The sequence below is a fragment of the Jaculus jaculus genome, chromosome X (assembly GCF_020740685.1).
Source record: "Jaculus jaculus isolate mJacJac1 chromosome X, mJacJac1.mat.Y.cur, whole genome shotgun sequence".
NCBI classification, from domain to species: domain Eukaryota; kingdom Metazoa; phylum Chordata; class Mammalia; order Rodentia; family Dipodidae; genus Jaculus; species Jaculus jaculus.
The window spans coordinates 3,932,163-3,957,170 of NC_059125.1; the positions used below are offsets into that span (position 1 = coordinate 3,932,163).

General features: G+C 37.5%; 1 protein-coding gene across 1 annotated transcript in view; it reads right to left on the minus strand.

The window, feature by feature from the left end:
- Nucleotides 1-714: 714 nt before the first annotated feature.
- Nucleotides 715-25,008, minus strand: part of Ppef1 (protein phosphatase with EF-hand domain 1) — a 128,856-nt gene continuing 104,562 nt past the window's right edge. The window contains exons 13-17 of the mRNA XM_045140717.1: nucleotides 20,786-20,928; nucleotides 9,516-9,622; nucleotides 3,119-3,282; nucleotides 1,991-2,075; nucleotides 715-1,057 (exon numbers count right to left, since the gene is read on the minus strand). Of these exons, the coding sequence (XP_044996652.1) occupies nucleotides 792-1,057; nucleotides 1,991-2,075; nucleotides 3,119-3,282; nucleotides 9,516-9,622; nucleotides 20,786-20,928 (765 nt within the window). The 3' untranslated portion in view covers nucleotides 715-791. The remainder of the gene's footprint in view (nucleotides 1,058-1,990; nucleotides 2,076-3,118; nucleotides 3,283-9,515; nucleotides 9,623-20,785; nucleotides 20,929-25,008) is intronic.

A 25,008-nucleotide genomic window follows, 5' to 3' on the forward strand; every position in this document is an offset into this window, starting at 1 on the left:
TATACATAATCAAGGCCATGTTATCAATAAAGTTGTCAGACCAAATTAATTATAGGACTCAGTTTGAATGTATTGATATTACATCTCCAACACATGTGAAAAATAGTTTTTGGGCTGGAGAGATGGCTTAGTGGTTAAGCGCTTGCCTATGAAGCCTAAGGACCCCGGTTCGAGGCTCAGTTCCCCAGGTCCCACGTTAGCCAGATGCACAAGGGGGCGCACACGTCTGGAGTTCGTTTGCAGAGGCTGGAGGCCCTGGCGCACCCATTCTCTCTCTCTCCCTCTATCTGTCTTTCTCTCTGTGTCTGTCACTCTCAAATAAATAAATAAATAAAAATTAAAAAAATAGTTTTTTTTCCCTCACAGTTTCTCCCAAGACTCTAATATGGACCCCATTTCAGAAGAGTGGTTCCTCCATGATCAAGGATCACTAGCTTACAGAATCTCCAAAAAATATTACAGCCTGATGATGCAAATAGTTTATTAATAGCTTGTTATTTCTCTTTCACTCCCAGACATTGTACTGTTTTCTCTTGCTCTGAAGGCTCTTTTCAGTGTTTCTGGACTGCTCTGTTCTTCTAGTTAGGTGGCATCTGAGACAAGCATTAGCTCAAATCCAGTACCTTACTGACAACGTGCACATTTCAACACTGGAGGTAAATCTCATTAGCTGATATTTAATCTAATGTTACCAATAACAATTTGCTAGGGATTTCTAACACTAGTGCATCTGAGTGTGGTATTAACTAGAGCCTATTTTTCTCAACTACTAAGAGTTTCAATGGTTCTGCTTAATGTTGGAATTTGGGTTCACTTGTTTCGAAGGAGCCTAAGGGAATCTTTTGTTCTTTGTTAGGAAGTGTAATATCTGTTGCGTTCTTGTCATACTTATGCACAACATGGAAAGCCATAAAAAACTCATTGAAGTCAATGCTTCCATCTTTGTTGACATCCATTTTGTTGATAACCTCATCAAACTGGGAATTATCAATCTGAACATTGTAGTGATAGGTAAAAAGTTTCCACATGGTCCGAAATTCTTCCATGGAGATCAGGCCTAAAAGAATATAGGAGGTGGTGAGTTCTCATCTCAAGATCTGTGTAAAGGAGGAATAGGGAGACTGCACTGATTGAATATTAGAAGCATACTAATGTGCATAAGCATCAAGACACTGAAGGAAACAGAAGAGTAGAAACATAAATGCGAGAGACAATGTCACTTTCAGGTACCAAAGACCCTCATGTTATTCTACAGTGAGAACAAGTAAACAGTGAAGAAATAGTGAGGGGATGTGGACTAACTGATGGATAGAAATTATAGGAACTAAAATCTAAGGGTGAGGGACACATAAAAGGATGGCAGAGAGAAGATCAATATCAAAGCAGAGGGAGAAGGTACCCTAGGAGTCAACAAGATGATTGAATATAAAAAATGGTGTTGCCTTTTTTAGAGACAATGAATTATTTTAATGGATCAATGATTTTTTTGATATTCAAACATCTCTATATAGGTGTGTGTGTGGCATGCTGGGGGGATGGATAGAACCCAGGGCTTTACACATGCTAGGCAATTGCTCTCCTGCTGAGAAATATTCCTAGCCATAATATCTTAAGTTTAAAAATAAGTAATTGTGCATCAAAGCTATATAGAAAATGAGTCAATGGTTCTCAGTCCCAAAAAAACAGAATTAGAACTCTGGGAATGAATTTTATTTCAGGAATAACTATGATACTAAAATGGAAAGCATATTTTCATCTGAGCTATTCTAGTGGGATCAATGGTCATATAGACTTCTGTAGAACTATATGGGCTTCAATATAGAATCTGTGTGCAAACTGAAATACTGCTAATATTAAACATGAACTTATCTTTCCTCCCTAAGTTTCATCAAGTTTGGATGAAGAATTAAGTTGATAAAAACAGAGTTTTGATTTCAGAGAAAAAGACTAGCTTTTGCTTTCTACTATTGTCTAATCAAAGTTCATTTACCTGAGTGATCAGAGTCCATGATGTTAAAAATGATATTCAGGTCAGATCGGTATCTGTATAGAGTTTCAACTAGAGGAGATGTAGCCTAAAATAAAAAATTTCCAAGTGTTAAAATAATTGGGATTTAAAAACACAGATAATTTATAACAAATGTAACAAACACAAAACAGCCTCACCAAACCTTTCTTATTTTCAGTGCTGGGGATTGAACTAAGGACCTTATATTCAAGTTAGGTAAGTATTCTATCACTGAGCTATACCTCAAGCCCACCAACTCAAATTTGAGAAGTGACACCATCCCTTGGCCTAACTGTGTTTAATCAGATCAAAGACTGATTCCTTTGTTCATAAGAAACAAAAGTAAACCAGGCAGCAGTACATAACATTTGTTAGTACTTACAGAAAGCTTTATGTGAATTATGATTCAGTACTCTACTTTGCTAAAGAACTGGAGTAGAACTATGAGGTCTGCTTTACAGACTAGACAACAGAGAAATAAAGTAACTTTCCCAAAGGTAGCATAGTGACTCAGTGCATTTTGAATCTCATCTCTCCCAAGCTAAGGCCTATGAGTCATCACAGTAAATTATGTCTGTAAAGCCATGCTTCTTTTCCTATGCATAATTTAGTTTTCAGATTATACTTCTATTTCTCCTCTTTTCATCTTCCCTTCTCCAATCGGTCAATGTTATGACTAACTGTTAACACTCCCTTGTGCATTCTCATTTTAATAGGGAGCTTTATATTTTCACATTCTTTAGGGCATATTCTAGATCATATCAGAAAATCTGTCCATGTGCATTAAGCATTTCAGTGGTATATTACAGGAAAGAATGAATGTCACATCTGTCCTTCTGCTGGACAGCATTCAAAATAAGAATCCCATATTTGACATCGGTTTGCTTGCCCAAGCTTTATCTGTTTGCCTATTCTAAAGTGAATACACATATTTCCTGAACCCATTATCATGTACGTGGAAGATTCCCTTTTGGCTTTTCCTGAGACTACCATTCCAATCCATGATTACATGGGTCCCCTCCCAATTTCTCAAAACACCAAGTTACATAGAGGTTGTCCAAAGGGTAGTCTGCCCCAGCCAGATTTCAGATGGAGCTATGTGTCACTTGCCTCTTCCATAGGTCTTTCAATGTGGACATCCTGGAAGCTGGACATGTAGTCCACATTTCCATCACTGTCCGTTTTTACCAGATGCGAACGTAGGGATCTCCATGGTAATTTCAGCTCCAAAACGCTCTCCATAGAAAAAGCCCACTGGGCCAATGAAATTTTTCCTAACAGCAACAACAAAAGTCTATATAATTTGTGTATAATTTGACAAAAAAAACTTTGTAAGATCCTTGGTAGAGCCAATGGTTAGCCTGAGGTTGAGACCTGGGGCTTGGTATTCTCCATGATCTATCTTATCAGGCCCCAAAACACTGAGGAAAGCAGTAACTAAACAAAGTCTTCAGGTAGTCCTTCTAAGGGCCTGATGAAGATTCAATCATTTAGTCTGTCTTTTAGGATATAGAATTTTATGGTACCATTGCCATTTAGGTCACTCTTCATTATCACATCCCCACCAATTATGGGCTACAAGAGGGCCTACACCTATTAAATTCTCTCTAAAATAATAATGGTTATCCCATTTATCTGGCACTGACTTCACTCTATTGGAGAATTTGCTTCTCTTTTTCAGATGGATGCAGGGCTTGAGGAGAGAATCAGCCCATCGCACCTCACAAGGGCAACAGCTGAAACTATAGAGGAATTGGGGAAATAAGAGTGCTGTTTTCTTCGTGAACCTGGTACCAGCACAATAGTGAAGGAGATGACACAAAGAACACTCAACTCCTACCAAACCAGATATCCAGAGACAAAGAGGCTCCCAAGACCTCATCACTGAAGTAGACTTAAAACAAACCCAACATGGCTCAGGGAAATTCACAGAAAAGGGGGCAGAAAGATTGTTAGAGCCACATGCTGGGACATTAAGCACAGAAACATTACGTCTTACCCATAACTGATGGCTAACCCCACAATACAGGACTCACAATCCCCAAAGAGGAGGGTTCCTACAGAATGGGGAGGACAGGGAGGAGGCTAACAATGATAACAACATGGCTGTAAACACACTGTGTACATAACTAATAAAAAATAATATTAGAAAGAAAAGAGTCTTTCAGGTTGGAGAGATTGCTTAGTGGGTAATGCACTTACCTGAGAAGCCAAAGGACTCAAATTTGATTCACCAGTACCTACATAAACCAGATGCACTAGGTGGTGCAAGTGTCTGGAGTTCACTTGCAATGGCTGAGGCACTGGCATGCCCATTCTCTCTATCTGCCTCTTTCTCTCTCTCCAATAAACAAATAAAAAAAAAATTAAAAAGAAAGTGCTTTGTATGCTACAGGTCTTATTCTTACTGTCATGTATAAAGAATCTTGCTTCAGATCTCAGTTTTTTGTCCTTTTCCTAATTAATAAAGTAAGGTATGGTTACTGTAGAAGGCTTGAAAACACAAAAGCATACAAAGGATAAAAACTATGTTATTTTAGTATATTAGTCTTCTATTTTCCCAGCTAATATACATTTGCCCTTAATATAGATAATTTTTCCATACATAAGTATCTTTATTTTTCTGATTATTAAAAATATATATTCAATAAAATTTTGGGGGAATAAGATAGTTTTGGAGAACAAACCTAAGGTGTATGTCAGGTAAGTACTCTACTACTGAGCAATATCACTAGCTCTTAGTGTTTTTATTTTTATTTTTTTCTTTATCCATTTTGAGAGAGCAAGTGAGAGACAGAGGCAGATAGAGGGAGAGAGATTGAAAATGGGCATGCCAGGGCCTCAAATCCCTGCAAACAAACTCCAGATGCAAGTTCCCCCTTGTGCATCTGGCTTACATGTGTCTTGGAGAATCAAACCAAGGTCCTTTGGCCTTGCAGACAAATGCCTTAACCACTAAGCAATCTCTCCACCTCTCTTGGTGTTTTTCAGACAAGGTCTCACGATGTGAGTTCAAGACTCACTCTTTAACCTAGACTGATCACAAATTTGTGATCCTCCTCTTCTACTACCATTCTGAGTACTAGGATTATAGTTATTCACCATTACTGTGCCATGTATTTAAATGATCTTGAATTAGCAATGTTATTTCTAGACTTCTAAGTACAGAAGCATATATATTTTATCTTTCTTAGAATCAAATATATATTATAGTGTAGCATATGTCTTATAAACTTTTATTACATAAGGCAAGACCTATATATACATATACATATTAACCTGGTTTTTACTTGCATTAAATTGTGGATAACCATCTATGTTAATAACTTTATTCTCTATGTAGATCTATGTTAATAATCATGGTTTTAATGGCTATGAAACTATTCTTGCAAAAATAAATTAAATACATAAAAAGCTCAAGATCATCCTCAGCCACAAAGCAAGTATGAAGCCAGACTCAGTAGAGAACTTGCCTATAAATAAATAAACAAATCTATGAAACCAAGGCTAAATACATCAAATAGTTATCTTCATATTTCGTAAGGATTATATGACTTCTTTAATTTTGTTAAAATGATAAATTACATTGATTGGCTTTTGAAACATAAAAAAAAATAGAGTTCCTAGCAGTCCTAGCCTACCAAAAACTAAATTTGGTTATGATATATCAATATTTAACTAATATTTCACTTAGGATTTTTTCATATAAATTTATCTATAAGATCAGCTTTTAACTTCCTTTTTCCATAATATTTTTGTTAGGTTTTAGTATCAAGGCTATGCTGACCTCATAAAATAACCTAGAAGCCTTCTCTGTATTCTCTAGGAGAATTGGTATAAGATTTTTCTTTCTATTTAAGTGACTATGATAATGCTTCATGAAATTTGTAGAAAGTTTTAAAATTTCAGATGCAGTTTCTGCAATAACTATGGAATTGTTCTAATTTTTAGTTTATTTTTCTGTCAGCTACAATACAGATTAGAGTGTACATAGTGTGTAGATATATGCATTTTAGAAATATGTCCTCGTGCTCTTCCTCTACTCCTTTCTCTCTCTCCTGAACTTCATTACGTCTGATGAACTATTTTCTTTGTTGTTATTATTATCATTGAAATAAGATATCATGTAGATTGCCCTGAGGATGACCTTGATACTGCTGTCTCTACCTCACAAGTTTGGGGATTATAGACATACACCACTATGTCTGGTTTTATGCAGTGCTGTGCTGATGGCTGAATTTACGCTTCAAGCATGCTCAATAAATGCTCTACCAACTGTGCTACATCCTCAGCTCAAAGAACTATTTTCTTACTTTAATAACAGTTTAGTTTTTTGAGGTATATGCATTCAGGGTTAGTAATATCTCTAATTTGTACTCCCTAAATTTTACATCTTCTATTAACATTATCATTTTGTTTAAGCATTTTAATTTCTAATTTCTTTTTTAATCCAATAATATTTCTCATTTTGAAAAACAAAACGATTTTTTTGAGACAGGGTCTTGCTGTGTAGCCCAGGCTGGCCTTGAACTTATGATCCTCCGGCTTCAATCTCCTAAGTACAGGGTTTATAAAATTATAGGTATATACCACCATGCTCATCTCAAAAAAGTATTTTTGTGGTTTTATTATATTCTTGAGTTGTAGCTATACTCACTATGTCAGGGAATTAATGCATTCTATAGAGGGGTTGAAATTTCCCACTAAGATGGTAGATTTCTCCACTTGTACTTGTTGCCTTATCAGTTTTTGTTTACATATTTTTTTTATTTATTTGTAGAGACAGAGAAAATGAGTGCACCATGGTCTCTAGAAATGCAAATGAACTCCAGATGCATGCATCACCATGTGCATCTGATTTAATTGGGTACAGGGGAATTGAATCTGGGTCCTTAGGCTTTTCAGGCAAGTGCCTTAATCACTAAGTCCACTCTTCAGCCCAAGTTTAACATATTTTTGGGCTGTAATAGCAGATATATAAACATTTAGAATGAATTCAATTGGTAAATTAAATATTTTACGAGTATGGCATATCCCTTTTATGTCTAATAATGTACATTTTCTTAATGTCTACTTTGTTTTCTATTAACAGAGTTATCCCAGCTGTGTTTTGTTGATGTTTTCATGTTATTTTTCTAAATCTGACTTTCAATCTTTTGTGTATTTGATTCCACTATCTAAACAACAACTGTGAAAAGAAGCCACTAGTCTAATTGCTGTGTCTTTGAGGCACCATGGGATTTCACTGTGCCTGTATTTAAATCTTATCTTGCTATTGGTGCTTTATGGCTTCATAAGTGCATACAGATATAGATTTAACATTATCCTGATGTAGAGTTATTGTTCCTCTTTATCACTTTGAGTTATGGAAAAGTCCCAGCAATTATCATGTTAAATATATCCCCTTTTATATTCTATTCTTTCTTCCTGGTGCCATCATTAGATGTATGTTAGACCCTCATCCTGATTAGATGTTTGTTTAATCTTCTAATTTTACTGTTCATTTCATTAAAACTAATTTTGTGTGTGGTATATGCTGTATGTTTGCATGTGTGTGCACACATGCAGAAGCTAGAGGATAAATTAGAGTATCTTTACCCTCACCCTTCCATTTTTTTTCCTTAAAACAGAGTCTTTCATTCAATCTGGAGCTCACCTTCTTTTTCTTCTACTACACTTGCTGGCCACTGAGCCCCAGAAAGTGTTTCATCACCACTCCACCTAGCACTGGACCCAGAGATGTACAGCCATGCCCAGCTTTTTTACATGGGTTCTAGGAATTGAAATTAGGTCCTCATACTTACACAACAACCACTCTTATCAACTGAGTCCTCTTCCCAGCCCCAACCCCTAGCTTTTTTTTTTTAAAGGCAAGGTCTGGCTATGTATCCCACACTAGCCTTGAATTTACTAAGTAGCTCAGGCTGGCCTTGCTGTTCATAACTCTTACTATAATTCATAATCTCTTTAACATATCCATCATTTGTTCTATCCTTCCCTCTCTTTGTTGAGACAGGGTCTTATGAACACCAAATTGGCCTCAAACTTACTATGTATGCAAGGTGTGGTGGTTTGATTTAGGTGCCCCCATAAACTTCTATGTTCTGAAAGCTAGGTCCTCAGCTGGTGGCAATTTGGGAATTAATGCCTCCTGGAGGCAGTGTACTGTTGGGCGAGGTCTTATGGGTGTTGCAGTCAGCTTCCTCTTGCCAGTGTTTGGCACACTCTGCTGTTGCTGTTATCCACCTAATGTTGGCCAGGAGGTGAGGGCCACCCTAAGCTTATGCCATCATTTTCCCCTGCCATCATGGAGCTTCCCCTCAAGCCTGTAAGCCAAAATAAACCTTTTTTTTTCCCCATAAGCTGCTCTTGGTTGGGTGTTTTCTGTCAGCAATGTGAACCTGACTTCAACACATGACTAGCCTCAAACTACTGATCCTTCTGCCACTACCTCCCAAGTATGGACATACTCGGGAACAGAATATTATTCAGCCCTACCAGCATCCTCTTCTCATTTCAAATCTTTCTTCATTAAGTATGCTATGTGTCATAGGCTTTTGCAGATATCTTTTATGAAATATCAGGCCTAGAACGTCTCTTTATTTTAACAAGTATACTTTATACCTATTTGTTTCTTCAAATCATTTTCAAATGTATATTTGTGATTATCTCTTATGCCTTTCCCCCTTGTAGACATTTTATATTTTGCATTTGATAATTCTAATATCTGCTGTCTTGGGGGAAGAGTAAATTTGTTTGTTGTTTCTGCTGATTCTTAATCATCATAGCTCTTCTCCTTATTTGTTGACTGTGAGCTCATGTTACTTAATCATAACTACTGGATATACTAGTAGCAAAAGAAGGGACGTCTCCTTCAAAGATGGCTGTGTTTGCCAGGAGTCGGGGATATTATAGGTGTTAGCTGCTTTGAGGTGTTCAAATTCAACTTTTCCAGCTTTCTACTACAGAACTTAGTTTCATGATGACTACTAGAACAATACTAGCATTTGCCTCAGGACAATCAAACCTTTGATGCTTGCTTTTGCTCCATGTTCCTCTATGTGGGTCAATTATTTTTGTTGAGACAGGGTTTCTCTTTGTAGCCCAAGATATATCCCTAGAGCTGGGATTATAGACTTGTGCCAACACACCTGGCTCAAATAATCTTTCAAAAGACTATAAATGTAGCCATGGGTACCACATTGTGAAACTAACTAATAAGTGCATTAAAATTCTGCATCCTCCAGAATTTAGCTATCTCTTCATATGCTACTAAAACAGAAGTCTAATTCAGAGATGCTGTTAGTTTTCTAAATTGAAAGAAACACTGAAAAAGGAGATACATGCCTCTTTTTCTGGGGAACAATGGATTTAACATTTTTATCTCTATCATTCCTTTCTATCAAAAAATGAAGAACTGAAATCTTAAGGAAGCAAATAAAATGAAAGCTGATCTATATATAGCCCATTATATGAAGAAATGGTAAGCATTATATAATCTTATTACCTGTCTTACTGTGGTCTCGAAGTTGGAAAGCATTAATAAGATCAGTTTTTTGTGAAATCATTCTCTCTTTTAATATCTTGATGGCCCTGTTTTCCATAGTTGCCACCCTATGTTAAGAAACCAATAATTAGGTACAAGTTATGTAAATCATCCTTTGCTTCATTTCAATGGGCTATGTTACCACTTACTAGTTTCTACTTTAAAGAAATTGCTTATATTTATACATACCATATTATTGGATTAAGACTATATGCATATGTGTGTATTTGTACATTCTGCAGACTTTCTATTCATTTTATTTTATTTTATTTTATTTAAGAGAGAAAGAGGCAGAAAGAGAGAGAGAGAATGTCCATGCTAGGGCATTCATCCACTGCAAACAAACTCCAGACGCATGTGCCATCTTGTGCATCTGGCTTAAGTAAGTCCTGGGGAATTAAACCTGGGTCCTTTGGCTTCTCAGGCAAATGCCTTAATTGCTAAGGCATCTCTCCAGCCTGCATTCTGCAGACATTTTAAACAGATTATTGCTCTATAGTCCAAGATAACCTAAAACCTGCAATTCTCCTAGCCCTGCCTCCCATGGGCTTGGATAACAGGCATGTACCACCATGCCCAACCATTTTGTGAAATTTTGAAAGGATTACAAATAAAGTTTCTTTGGGATTCCAAATATTCACATGAATACCTATTAGGAGTTTGGATCCCAAACACCCACATAAAAATGCCACATTTCGTGGTGTACACACACTTGTAACTCTAGCAATGGAGAGGCTGAGACAGGAGGAAACCCCGGGCTTGCTGGCTAATTTGTCTAGTCATTTAGTGATCACTGGCTTCAGTAAGAGTACCTGTTCCTAAAACTAAGGTGAAAAACAATTAAGGAAGATACCTTACATTGATCTCTGCCACTACATATACATGTGCACATGTGCATGAGCACCCACACATATACCAACACACATACACATGCAAAAGAAAAAAGAAAAATGAATAGGAATTTGTCATTCCAGATACTGAAAAATTACCATTAAGTTACTGAAACAAAATAGGTACTGACACAAGAGAAGACATACACATGAATAGAACATAACAGGAATTTCAAATATATATCCAACTACATATTCAAACAATATGTAACAACAGAAGTGTGACAATTAAATAGAAAAGGGCGTTTTTAAAATATGGTGCCAACACACTTAGCTAACCATCTGGGCTTAAACTTCTACATCAGCTCATTTACAAAAATAAATTTAAGGGCTGGGGAGATGATTCAGCAGTTAAGGTAGCTGCCTGCAAAGCTTAACAACCTGGGTTCAATTTCCCAGTACCCATGAAAAGCCAGATGAACAAACTGGCACATGCATCTGGAGTTCGTTTGCAGTGGCTAGAGGCTACAGAGCACCCATTTTTTTCTCTCAGTGTCTCTTCTCTTATCTCTCAGTGTGTAAAGAAATAAATTTGAAATAAAGGATAACAAGGTGAGTTCCTTGCTCTGATAGTGTGTAGGCAGGTACCGCAGTCGAGTGAGTAGGCCAGACCCCTGTATCCAGGCTCCTTCCACCTTCCCAGTCTGAGTTCTTTGTCCAGTCAGCATGTAGGCAGGCACAACAGTCTGGAGTGAATAGGCCTGACCCTTGTTTCCTGGCTCCTCCCACCTTCATGGTCTGGGTTCCCAGTGCTGGATTATGTGCTGTAGAGCTTGGCATGAAGGAGGCAAGATCCCTGTTTCCTTGCTCCTTCCAGTCCCCTGGTTCTGGTAGATTCCATTGTATCTTGCTTGGGTAGACCTGGTCCTTGTGTGAGCTATGGAATCAGGCCTTTTGCTCTGGTATCCTGACTGGCCACTGGGTATCACCATCCCTCTTCACCCGAGTCAGAGGGTACACTGGCCCAAGGACAAAAACTTGTTTTTTTCCCCAACAAAATAAAGACTCTTTTGAAAATGGGTAGGCACAAATCCAAGAAATCAACAGAACTTCATTCCAAAAATGAAAACATAACAACCAATGAGGCCCCGATCAAAAGAACTGCTGAACTAGAAGCAAACTATCAAAGAAACAACAATCATATCATTGAAATTGAACAGAATCATCTCTTAGAGCACTCAGCTTTTGACAGTAGGCTTAACTTGGCTGAAAAAAAATATTAGAAACCTCCAAAGATAGGAATAAATTGAAGGTAAACCAAGAAATGGGAGATCTCAGCAACTGGTTGATTAAGCTTAATGAAGAATAGATCAAATACGGAAGGAACTACAGAAAGCATCAAGAGAATTGGAACTCAAATTGAAATTGTACCTCAAAAAAGAGAGGAACATAATGTAAAATAACACAACAGAAAACAAATATTGAATAGAAATTATAAAAACTCTCTAGAACCCCTCACCAACAGAGTTACTCATGTGGAAGGCAGAACCTCTGATTTGGAAGATAAGACAGAAGAAATTGTTCGGGAGGCCAAAAACTTTGCTAAGTTCAAAAAATAAATGAACAGAATATGAGGGAAATGTGGGACACCCTAAAACAACCAAACATCTGGATCATGGGTATACCACAAGGAGAAGAAATCCAGATCAGAGGCATAGAGAACATAGTCAATAAAATTATTGAAGACACTTTTCCCAATCCCTCAAAAAAGAGGCCCACCCAGACACTAGAAGCCCATAGAACACCAAACAGGACCAAAGAAGAAACTCTCCAAGACACATCATAGTTAAAAATCTTAACAACAAAAACAAAGAGAGAATGTTAAAAGCAGCAAGAGAGAAACAATTCACAATATGCAAAGGTAATCCCATCAGAATTACATGATATTTCTCAATGGAAGCCCTGAAAGCCAGAAGAGCCTGGAATAGAACACTTCCAAGTCTGAAAAACTATGGCTTACAACCCAAGCTACTATGCCCATCAAAAATATCCCTCATAATAGTTGGTGAAAGAAAAAATTTCCATAAAAAAGTCAACTCTAAGATTATATGAACACAAAGCCAAACCTACAGAGAATACTTGAGGGACTACTCAACACTGAACAGTCAACCAACCAATCTAAAGAGTCAACAAGAAGATCATAATAATCAAAATAGACAAGGCTCAAAACAGTACATAATAAAAGAAAACACCAAACCTCATAAAACATCTCATCATGGCAGGGATTAATTCAAACTTCACAATAATAACCATAAATATTAATGGTTTTAACTCACCCATCAAAAGACACAGATTATCAGGATAGATTAAAAAAAAAACAAAACTGGATCTGTTGTCTCCAAGAGACCCACCTCACCACTAAAGATAGACACCTCCTCAGAGTGAAAGGTTGGAAAAAGATATTCCAAACAAACAGAAAATTTAAAAAGCAGAGGTTCCTATATTAATATCTGATAAAGTAGACTTCAAACCAAAAGTAATCAAAAAGGACAAAGAAGGCCACTTCTTACACATCAAGGGAATGATCCAACATGAGCATATCACAAGTATAAACATGTATGTGCCAAACACAGGTGCACTACAGTTTATAAAACTAAATCTACTCAAAAATAAAACAGAAATAAACACCAACACCATCATAGTTAGAGACTTAAATACTTCACTATCATCAATAGACAGATCACCCAAGCAGAAAATCAACAGGGGAATCATAGAGCTCGACAACATAATAGATCAACTAGACCTAACAGATATCTACAGAACTTTACACCCAAACTGTACAGATTACGCATTCTTCTCAGCAGCCCATGGAACCTTCTCCAAAACTGAACATATATTAGGCCATAAAGCATGCCTTCATAAAGTCAGGAAAACTGAAGTAACTTCCTGTATCATTTCAGGTCACAATGCTATAAAGGTAGAAATTAACAACAAGTGACACATCAAGAACTCCACTAGCTCCTGGAGACTAAACAACACACTTTTAAACAATGAATGGGTCATAGAACAAACCAAAAAAGAAATTGTAAAATTCCTAGAATTGAATGATAATGAACACACAGCCTACCAAAACTTATGGGGCACAATGAAGGCAGTCATAGAGGGAAAATTCATAGCCTTAAATGCCTTCATTAGAAAGACAGAGAGATCCCAAATCAATAACCTGACTGTCTACCTAAATGCACTGGAAAAACAAGAAGAATCCAACCCAAAGAGCTCTAGATGGAAAGAATCAAGATTAGAGCAGAAATTAATGAATTGGAAACTAAGAAAACAATTTTTAAAAAATCAATGAACTGAAGTGCTGGTTCTTTGAAAACATAAACAAGATTTTCAAATTGATCAAGCAAGAACTAAAAAAGAAAAAAAAAAAGAAAAGCCTCAAATTAACAAAAACAAATGAAGAAGGTAAGATCACAACAGACATCAATGAAATTAGAAGAATCATCAGGGCATATGTCCAAAACCTTTACTCCACAAAATTAAATGGATGAATTCCTAGACACATACCACCTACTAAAACTAAACTCTGAGCAGATTACTCCCCTAAACAAACATATCATATCCATGGATATTAAAAAGGTAATCAAAAACCTCCCCCAAAAGAAAAGTCCAGGACCAGATGGCTTCTCAGCTGAATTCTTTCAAACCTTAATGGAAGAACTGAAACCGACTCCTTTTATGAAGCTAGCATCACACTAATATGAAAACCAGACAGAGATGACACAAGGAAAGAAAACTATAGGCCTATATCCCTAATGAACTTAGGTGCAAAGATCCTGAAAAAAATCTTTGCAAACAGAATTGTTCAAAAACACATCAAAAGCATTATCCACATTGATCCAAGTAGGCTTCATCTCAGAGATGCAGGGATGGTTTAACATATGGAACTCAGTCAACATAATACACCACATAAATAAACTGAACCATAAGAACCACATGATCACCTCAATGTAGAAAAGGCCTTTGACAAAATACAACACCACTTCATTGTCAAAACACTGGAAAGAATAGGCATGAAGGATTTATATCTTAACACAATAAAGACTATATATAAGGCTCCTAATGCCCAAATAATACCTAATGGGGAAAAACTCAAGGATTTCCCACTGTGAACGGGAACAAGACAGGGGTGCCCATTCTCACCACTGCTCTTCATCATAGTACTAGAAGTACTAGCCCAAGCAATAAGACAGGATAAATAAATAAAAGGCATTCAAATTGGAAAGGAAGAATTCAAGTTAGCTCTATTTGCAGATAACATGATACTATATAAAAGTGACCTGGAATTCTCCATCTCAAAACTTCTAAAAGTGATAAATTCCTTCAGCAATGTGGCAGGATACAAAAAACAATGTACAAAACCAGTAGCTTTTCTATATGGAAAGGACAAATATACACAGAAAGAAACCAGGGAGGGTAGAGCTTGGGGGAAAGAGTGGGAAGACTCAAACTGAACCCATATTGAACTGGTACTATAGAATCCTATACCTTAAAAGTCAGACTAAAAGGTAGAACCCTCAAGAGGACCTTAGGGGGAGCACCTGAATTGAAGGGCCCTGGAGAGGGTGAGAGAAAACCTAACCTAAAATTTCTCCTGTTTCTCTTTCTTCTCTGGCTTTTTCTTTTCTTTTTCTTTTCCTTTGGCACTGGCCTTTAATTCCCTATACCAGGATGTGGTTTACATCCACCATGAACTGTTGATAAGAGAGACCTACTAGATCTCCCAAAACAAACAAGACAGACTTCTGTCAGAGCACTTGATTACCCATCAGAGGTTAATGGTAAGACTCTACTGCTGAAGACACCATATACTGCCAGCACAGACCATGGAGAGACCTAGTTGGAATCCAGATTAGAGCCAGTCCCCAGAAAATTAGTCCATCTAGTGCTGAAAGGCGTTACATGAGCTACTGGGGGAATGTGGCCAACATCTGTTCAAGCAACTCAAAGTCTAAGGGACTCAGAAGCAAACAATCTGAGGTGATGCTCATACAAGTGCAATAGTGGCACACAACCATGACAGGTAACCAACTGCTCTTGGATTGGCTAACAGATCTGCTCAGTGGAAAGGAAACCATATCTGGAACTGGGAAACAAGTCAGAATCATATCCAGATAATGATTCTGATTTCCATTGTCAAGCTCCCACTAACCTTAGACTACAAGAAGGGCTGCACACTTTAATTCTCTCCAAATTAATAATGTTTATCCCATTTAACTGGTGATGACTTCACTCTCCACTGGAGAATCTGCTTCTCTTATTCAGATGGGAGCTGGATCTGAGGACATAAATGACTCAGTGCACTCCACCCCAACCCAAGCTGAAACCACAGAGGAATTGGGGAAATGAGCAAGTGTGCTGCCTTCTTAGTGAATCTAATATCAGCACAAGGGTGATGGAGATAGATACTGAGGATACTCAACACCTACCAAACCAGGGATCCAGAGGCTCCTAAGTGTCCATCACTGAAGTACACTTAAAATGCTCCCTGCATGGTTCAGGGAATTTTGTGGAAGAGGGGGCAAAAAGATTGTTAGAGCCACAAGTTGGACATTTTTCACAGAGACATTGCATCCCTCCTCCATAATGCATCACCCACAATTCCCACGGGGTTGACCTGCATCTCCAATGAGGGAGGCCTCTTCAAAAAAGGGGCAGGGAGAAGGGAAAGGATGGTACCAACATGTGATGTTTACATAGTAAATATATCCCTAATGAATAAATTTACTCTTACATACTAAAGCAATAAAGAGATCATAAAATGCTTTAAAAAATACAATGTGAAAATTAGTGGTCATCAGATAAAAAAATAAAAGGTACTAAAAATGAAAAAAAAAAGATAACAAGAACAACCAGCTATACAATACAATATATAGCCATCCCTCAGTATCCATGTAGAACTAATTCCTGTTATCCCAATTATACAAAACAAAAAACCTTGGCTGTTCTTTAAATACAATGGCAGAGTATTTGCATAAAATCTTCACACAGCCCTCTATATACTTTTAATTACTTCTAATACCTTAAAACATATAAATGACATATAAATAGTTGTTACGCTATATTGCTTAGGGAATTATGACAAGAACAAAATCTGTATAAGTTCAGAAGAGACAACTTTTCTAAAAATGTTTCCAGTGTGAATCCCACAGATTCACACTGAAATGCTAACTATATACTAACAAAGAGTAAAATGGGGCTGGGGAGATGGCTCAGCAGTTAAAAGTGTTTGCTTTCAAAGCCCACCAGCCTGTGTTCAGTTCTCCAGCATCCATTTAAAGCTGCTCATGAGCCAGACTTGTTTGTAATGGCAAGATACCCTGACTCACAGAAGATGTAGCATGGACAACTCCACTTCTATGCCTATACACATACATACAAATAAATAACCATTTATTTATTTAAAAAGTGAAATAGTAGGTATAAATCCAATCATATAAATAATATCATTTGTAAATATACTAAATAATCAAGTTAAAAGACCAGAATATGAGAGCAGAGATTATTACAACAAAACAAAATGAAAGTACATGTTGTATGTGGGAGATACATTTTAGTTTCAGAGAAGTCTTAAAGGAAAACAAAACAAAAAAGAAATGCCTTACTGGGCATGGTGGCTTACACTTGTAATCCCAGCACTCAGGAGGCTGAGACAGTTTGAGGTCAGCCTGGGCTATAAAGTGAGTCCTGTGTTAGTCTGGGACCCTGACTCAAAAAAAAAAAAAGAAGTAGAAGAAAGAAGAAGAAGAAGAAGAAAGAAGAAAGAAGAAAGAAGAAAGAAGGAGAAGGAGAAGGAGAAGAAGAAGAAAGAAGAAAGAAGAAAGAAGAAAGAAGAAAGAAGAAAGAAGAAGAAGAAGAAGAAGAAGAAGGAAGAAGAAGGAAGAAGGAAGAAGGAAGAAGGAAGAAGGAGAAGGAGAAGAAGAAGAAGAAGAAATACCAAGCAAACTGTAACATGGATATACAGTGGACATGCTAACAATAGTAGACAAAATAGATATTTGACAAAAGATTTACACTGAGATTAAAGGGGATAATACACAGTGATATAATAGTCATCAATCAAGAAGATAAAACAATCATAAAAATATGTGAACCTCAGAGAATAATCAACTCCTACCAAATCAAAGATCCAGAGGCCCCCAACACCTCATCACTGAAGCAGACCAAAAATGAACCCAACATGGCTCAGGGAAATTTTGCAGAAGAGGGGGCGGAAAGAATGTCAGAGCCACATGTTGGGTCATGATATGCAGAGACATTTATCCTACCCATGACTGTGGGCTAACTCCAGAATGCATGACCCATATACCTCAACAAGGAGGGGCCAAGAGGAGAGGGTAGGTCATGGATGAGCTTAATAATGTTACCAAATTTACTGATTTCACTAAGTACAAAACTAATTAATAAAAAAAAATATGTGAACCTAATAACAGAACCCAAAACTACATGAAGGAAAAACTAAAAGAATTAAGAAAGAGACAGACCAATAGTAATGGTTAAGACCTTAAATCATGTATTTTTATAATGGATAAAATAATTAGGTAGAAAATCAGCAAGGATGTAAGATTTGAACAGTACTCCAAATCAACTATACTTGAAAACATACACACACACACTCCATCTAACAACAGTAGAATCTATGTCATTTTAAAGCACATGTGGAATTTTCCACAACAGATCCTATGCTAGACCATAACAAAAGTCTTAGCGGCTTTAAAAGGCTCAAATATATAAAATACCTTTTTAAAAAAAATTTGTTTATTTTTATTTATTTGAGAGAGAGAAAAATAGGCAGATACAGAGGGAGAGAGAATGGGCATGCCAGGGCCTTCAGCCACTGCAAGCGAACTCCAGATGCATGTGTCTCCTTGTGCATCTGACTTATGTGGGTCCTGAGGAACTGAGCCTCAAACTGGGGTCCTTAGGCTTCACAGGCAAGCGCTTTACCGGTAAGCCATCTCTCTAGCCCTAAAATAGCTTTTTTGACTATACAATAAATACATCAGAAATTCATTACAGAAATAAATTTAGAAAATTAATAAATTGAGGGAGTTATACAACACAATCCTAATTAACAAATGGGTTAAAGAAGAGATCACAACAGAAATTAGAAAATGTTCTTGGGCTGGAGGGATGGCTTAGGGGTTAAGGCATTTGCCTGCAAAGCCAAAGTACTCAAGTTCTGTTCCTTGGACCCACATCAGCCAGATGCACAAGGCGGTGCATGCATCTGGAGTTCATTTGCAGTGGTGGAGGCCCTGGAGAGGCCATTCTCTCTCTTCCTCTTTGTCTGTCAAATAAATTAAAATAAAATATTTTTTTAAAAAGAAAATATTCTGAGATGAATTAAATGAAAGCACAACAAACCCTAGGTATGATAGTCCAAGCACTTGGGAGGGCTGAGGCAGGAGGATCAGAAGCTTGAGACCAACCTGGGCTACATAGTAAGATTCTGTCTGGGGAAAAAAAAAAAAAAAAGAAGGTAGGGGGGTGGAGAGTTGAGAGAAAAAGTTAAACATACAAGCACATAAAACTTGTTCATAAATGTTCAAAACAAGCATTGTTCATAGTAGCCAAAAAGTAGAAACAACCCAAATTTCTATCAAGTGAGGCATAAAATGTAATCCATATAATGAAATTGTGCTTAGCCATGAAAAGGAATGAAGCAGGCATGAATGAACCACAAAAAAAAAAAAAAAAAAAAGTTACTAAAGCTTGTTATCAATCAAGGATTTTAGTTAAGGCTATGGCCTTCCTGCAGGTTTCTGACCTTTGGAATATTCTCAGTAGAAGCAGCACAACCCCCTTCCTGAGAGCATCCTACCCTTGGGTGAAGCATCCTCTTATCATTAGCAGATCTTGGCCTGCCTTCATCTCACCTTTCCTGTCCTGCTCCTTTCTAGCAGTGCTCCTTCTTCTGTACAGAAGAAACCCCAATTCTTGAGTGTAGTACACCACTTGCTGCAATCCTACCCTCTCTTTAATAATACTTTTACAAGTCTGAAAATAAATATTGTGCTAAGTGAAAGAAGCTGGTCAGCCACATAACACTGCATGTTGTATAATTGCATTTATATGAAATAGCCAATATAGGAAAGTCCATAGAGACAGAAAATATATTAGTGGTTGCTAGAGCTATAATAGGAGGAATTAATGGGAAAAATTACTTCTGACAGGTTGTTTTCTTTTATTCTTTTTTTGAGGGGGGGGTTTGAAGTAGAGTTTCACTCTAGCCCAGGCTGACATGGAATTTCACTATGTAGTTTCAGGGTGGTCTCAAATTCACAGCAATCCTCCTACCTGGGCCTCCCAAGTGCTGGAACTAAAGGTGTGCACCATCACACCCAGCTTAAGTACTTGTGAACATGACTGTAATTCATTTGGGTAAACTGTACACTATGCATTTATAATCTCTTGCCTTTTTGGTAACAGCCATTCTAACAGGTGTGTGGTGATAACTAGTTGTGCTTTCAATTTGCATTTCCCTGACTATTGGTGCTTGAATCTGAACAACTCTTTACATGCCTGCTGACCATTGTACTCTTCTTTGGAAAATTATCTGTTTATGTATGTTTCCTAATTTTTATTTTTTTTAATTTATTATTACGATTTTTAGGTAGGATCTTGCTCTAGCCCAGGCTGACCAAGAATTCACTATGTCTCAGGGTGGTCTTGAACTCACAGCAAGCCTCCTACCTCTGTCTCCTGAGTGTTGAGATTGAAGGCATGCACCACCATGCCTGGACTTTTCCTATTTTTGAAATTGGACTTTTAGGGGTTTGTTGATTTTTATGAGTTCGAATGTTTGTTACAGCCTTATTTCCAAATACCAAATCCTGGGACTAATCTGGATGTCATCATTTGAAGATTTAGTCACTTTACAACTGTTATGCTACATATATGCTATAGAATATTATTTATCTATTGAAAATAATTTAATTGGTTCATATACACTAAGCTGTAGTGATATTTATGTTATATAATCTTTAGAGATAAAAGAAGACTACCACAGAACAGAAGATACAAATGATACTGCCTTTTAAAAACTGCATATATGGGTTGGAGAGATGGCTTAGTGGTTAAGGCGCTTGCCTGTAAAACCTAAGGACTCATGTTTGACTCTCCAGGTCCCATGTAAACCACACACACAGTGACATAAGTATGCAAGATCACACATGTGTACAAGAGGGCACACTCGTTTTAAGTTCAATTATAGTGGCTGGAGGCCCTGGTGTGCCAATTATCTTTCTTTTTTTCTCACACACTCTCACATTAAAAAAAAAGGCATTCTGTTGGGCTTGCCTCAAAAAACATTATAATAATAAAGAATATACACACCTTTGGTGAAGAGGGTTCAGGCATGATGTAGTAGTTACTTGGTACTGGAAAAACCGTGGGGCTGTATTATAACACAGTTTGATGTAAGCTCCTCGATTGCTTCCTTCATCATAATAATTGGAAGCAGAAAATATAGTAATAACCTGATTTAAAAAAGAGAGTCCGGTTCTTAGAATTAGTTCTCAAAGTTCATTCAATAAGGCCAGAAACAGCTCAACTATTTTAAAAGCAGAAATCAAACAAATCTTATGTTCTCTGCAAATTATCCAAGTCTGACATGATTTCTAATTGTTCCACTGAAGAAAAATAAAGGTTTTGTACTCAGTATCTCCAGGAATACTAACTCTTGGCTCCTTATTCAATAGCTTTACTGCATTGCCCTATACCTCTGTATGCAATTTTAGTGTCAGGTGTTTGAATATTTGGTTTTGTAAAACCCCTGATTTTTCAAGTGAATAATCCCCTTATTTTCTTACTTCAGAATATCTTAGCATTCAACTCTGTAAGTTCAATAGTTTCTTTTGCATGAAGCTGAGTGATTTAGAGGGTTAATTCCCACAAAATTTTAGGAGCAATAAATCGTGGCTAGAATAGGGGATAATGACCACTCTCTTGGGAAAGACAAGGTAGAATATAGAAAGATAATATTTAGTGATAGAAACCTAACTTAGGCCCAGTTCTGGCCTAATGAGCACATCCCTTCAGGTACATCTCTGATATTTTGTATTTACAAAGAGAACCTAAGTACTTTCCTTACTCGTCTTACAATATTAGTGTGAGCCAAAAATGAATCCATAGAGTTAAGAAAAGCATAGTATTTCTTTCCATAGAAAGTGCCAAACAATTTTGAATTCCATGCTATTTACTGTTGTCTACTATAAAAAAAAAGGAGAAGAACCACTTTCTTAGTCTTTACATCTCCCAGCCTTATAAACATCAGTGAAGGAGCATAAAACACTTCATCTTAGTGACAGCTAAACTGACCAAAGCTGGCAACCTACTGGAGATTACTTCAGCCAATTGAAGGGAAGTGTGCTTTTTGTTTTCTGCCCTATACAGGGCATGTTTACAAAGAGAACGAGAGCGAACTGGATTCACTGCTGTCTTTCATATGCATTGTGAGCAAAAATACATTCTTAATCACACTGTATATGAGGATTGTCTCATAATTAGTAAAGAACAACCTGTGTGGTGGTGGGGGTTGAATGTATGTGTGTGTGTATACTTAGTGTCATGGTTATGGTTTAAAATGTCATGTTTGACATATTCTCAGCAAAAGAAAAACCTCTGGAGATGTCACCATATTGATCTAAAACTATACTACAAATCCATTGTAACACAAACAGCATGGTACTGACATAAAAACAGACATAGACCAATGGAACAGAATTGAGGACCCAGCCCTTAAGTCAAGTAACTATAGGTATTTGATCTTTGAAAAAGGAGCCATCAGCATATACTGGAGAAAAGACAGCAGCTTCAACAAATGGTGCTAGAAAAATTGAATAACCACATGTATAAAAATGAAATTAGACCTATGTATCTCAATATAGGAACTGAAACTCTTAAACTACTTGAAGAAAAAATAGGAAGAACTCTCCATATTATAGAAGTGGGAAAAGACTTCCTGAACAATACTCCAGCAGCCCAGGAATTAAACCATAATTTAACCAGTGGGACTTCATGAAGCTTAAAAGCTTCTGCACAAACATGCCATAATCAAACCCAAGGGATTTCCCAGAGGATAGGAGAAAATATTCACAATCTATACCACTGACATAGGCCTAATATCTAGAATCTACAAAGAACTCAGAAAACTAAATGAGGGCTGGAGAGATGGCTTAGAAGTTAAGGCACTTGCCTGCAAAGCCTAAGAACTCTTGTTCAAATCCCTAGGTCCCACATAGCCAAATGCAAACTGATACAAGGGCACAATGTCACACATGCACACAAGGGATACATGATCTGGAGTTCAAGTGGATGCATGATCTGGAGTTCATTTGCAATGGCTGAAGGCCCTGGCATGCCCATTCTCTCTCTCCCTCTCTCCCTCCCTCCTTCCCTCCCTCAAAATAAATTAAAAAAAAACACTAAATGATAAAAACTCAAACAACCCACTCAAAAAATGGGGCAGAATCCTGAATAGGGAGTTCTCAGAGGAAGAAATACAAATGGTTAATACACATGTAATGAAATGTTCAACATCCTTAACCCATCAGGAAAATGTAAATTAAAACAACTATGAGGGCTAGAGAGATGGCTCAGTGGTTAAAGTGCTTGCCTGCAAGGCCTAAGAACCCATGTTCAATTACCCAGTACTCATGTAAGCCGTATTCCCAAGGTAGTATATGCATCTGGAGTTCATTTGCAGTGGCTAGGGGCTCTGGAACACCTATTATGTCTCTCTCTCTCATTCTCTAAGTAAATAAATAAAATATTTTAAAATCTTAAAAGAAAAATAACTATGAGATTTCACCTTACTCCAGTCAGGATGGCACTCATTAAAAAATTAAATGACAGGGCTGGAGAGATGGGTTAGTGGTTAAAGGTGCTTGACTGCAAAGCCTAAGGACCCAAGTTCAATCTTTCTCCAGATCCCATGTGTGCTAGACACACAAAGGAGAGGCAACTGCAAAGTCACACATGAACACTAAGTGGCTTAAGTGTCTGGAGTTCAATTTCAGTGGCTGAGTCCATGGTATGCTAATTCTCTTTCTCTTGTTCTCATGTTCTCTCTCTCTCTCTCTCTCTCTCTTTCAAAAGAAAAAAAAAATCCAATGACTACATATATTGGTGAGGATGTGAGGAAAGAGAAACCCTCATTCGCTGTTGGTGGGAAGGCAAACTTGTACAACCACTATGGAAATCAATATGGAGACTCCTGGAAAGGATGAAAATAGAACTACCATGTACAGACCCAGTTATTCCCCTAATGGGCATTTACCCTAAAGGCTCCACAATTCACTATAGAGAGATTTGCTCAACCATGTTTATAGCTGCTTAATTCATAATAGCTAAGAACTACAATCAACCCAGGAGCCATCATTGGATGAATGGATAATGAAGATGAGGTACATTTATCCAATGGAACACTACTCAGCTGTAAGAAAGAAAATACAATGAAATTTGTAGGAAAATGGACAGACGTGGAACAGATCATATTCAGCAAACTCATATAAGCACAGAAAGCAAAGCGCTGTCATGTTCTCCCTCATCCATGCTTCCTAACCTGGAATAGCATGAGATGCTGGCATATCTGACAGGCAACTAGAGGTCCAGACAATCGGGATAGAGGGCTTGGAAGGAAGAAATGTTGCGGGAAATAAACACAAAACTCATCCAACATGAATGGGCACCATAGAAACCTTTCTCCTTGAAGGGAGGCTAAAAGGTTTAACCCTCATGTGGCAAGAAGGGCCCTGGAGAGAGTGGGATGAAGCCTAATATTAAAACATTTGGCTCTGACCTATAACTTCAAGGACTAGAAATATTGAGCTGTTGATCAGACATGCAAGGTCCCCAAAACAAGACAGACTTCTGTCAAAGCACTTCATTACCCATTAGAGGTAAAAGGTAAGATCTGATTGTTGAAGACACCATATGCTGCTGATACAGAACACAGAGAGACCCGGATGGAATCCTCAAGGAAGCCAGTCCCCAAATGGTTAGCCTATTTAGTGCTGGGAAGCACTAAATGAACAACTAGGGGGAAATATCCAACAATGGTGTGAGCAAGCAGGGGTCCAAGCTACTCAGAAGCAACCATCCTGATAAGATGTACACACCAGTGCAATGATGTCACACAGACTTGGTGGGTAACCACAGGCTTTGTGATGGGCTAAGAGATCTACTCGTAGGAAATGAACACATAGCTGGAACAGGGAACCAGGTCAGAATCCTATGGAAACCAAGATTATGGACTCCAAAGACAAGCACCCACTAGCCTCTGGCCAAAAGAGGAGCTACATCCATCAAAAGCTTCCTAAATTAATAATGCTTATCCCATTTAACATATGCTGGCTTCCTTTTCCATTAGAGTGTCCATTTTTCTTTTTTCAGAAGACAATGAGACAATGAAATAACCTGTCCCATGTATCTCATTCAAGGCCCTGGTGAAACCACAGAAGAATTAGGGAGACAAGCAGGAGTGCTGCTTCAGTGGTGAGCCTGACAGTGCCAGGGTGAAGGACACAGGCACTGAGAATTCTCAACACATACCAAAG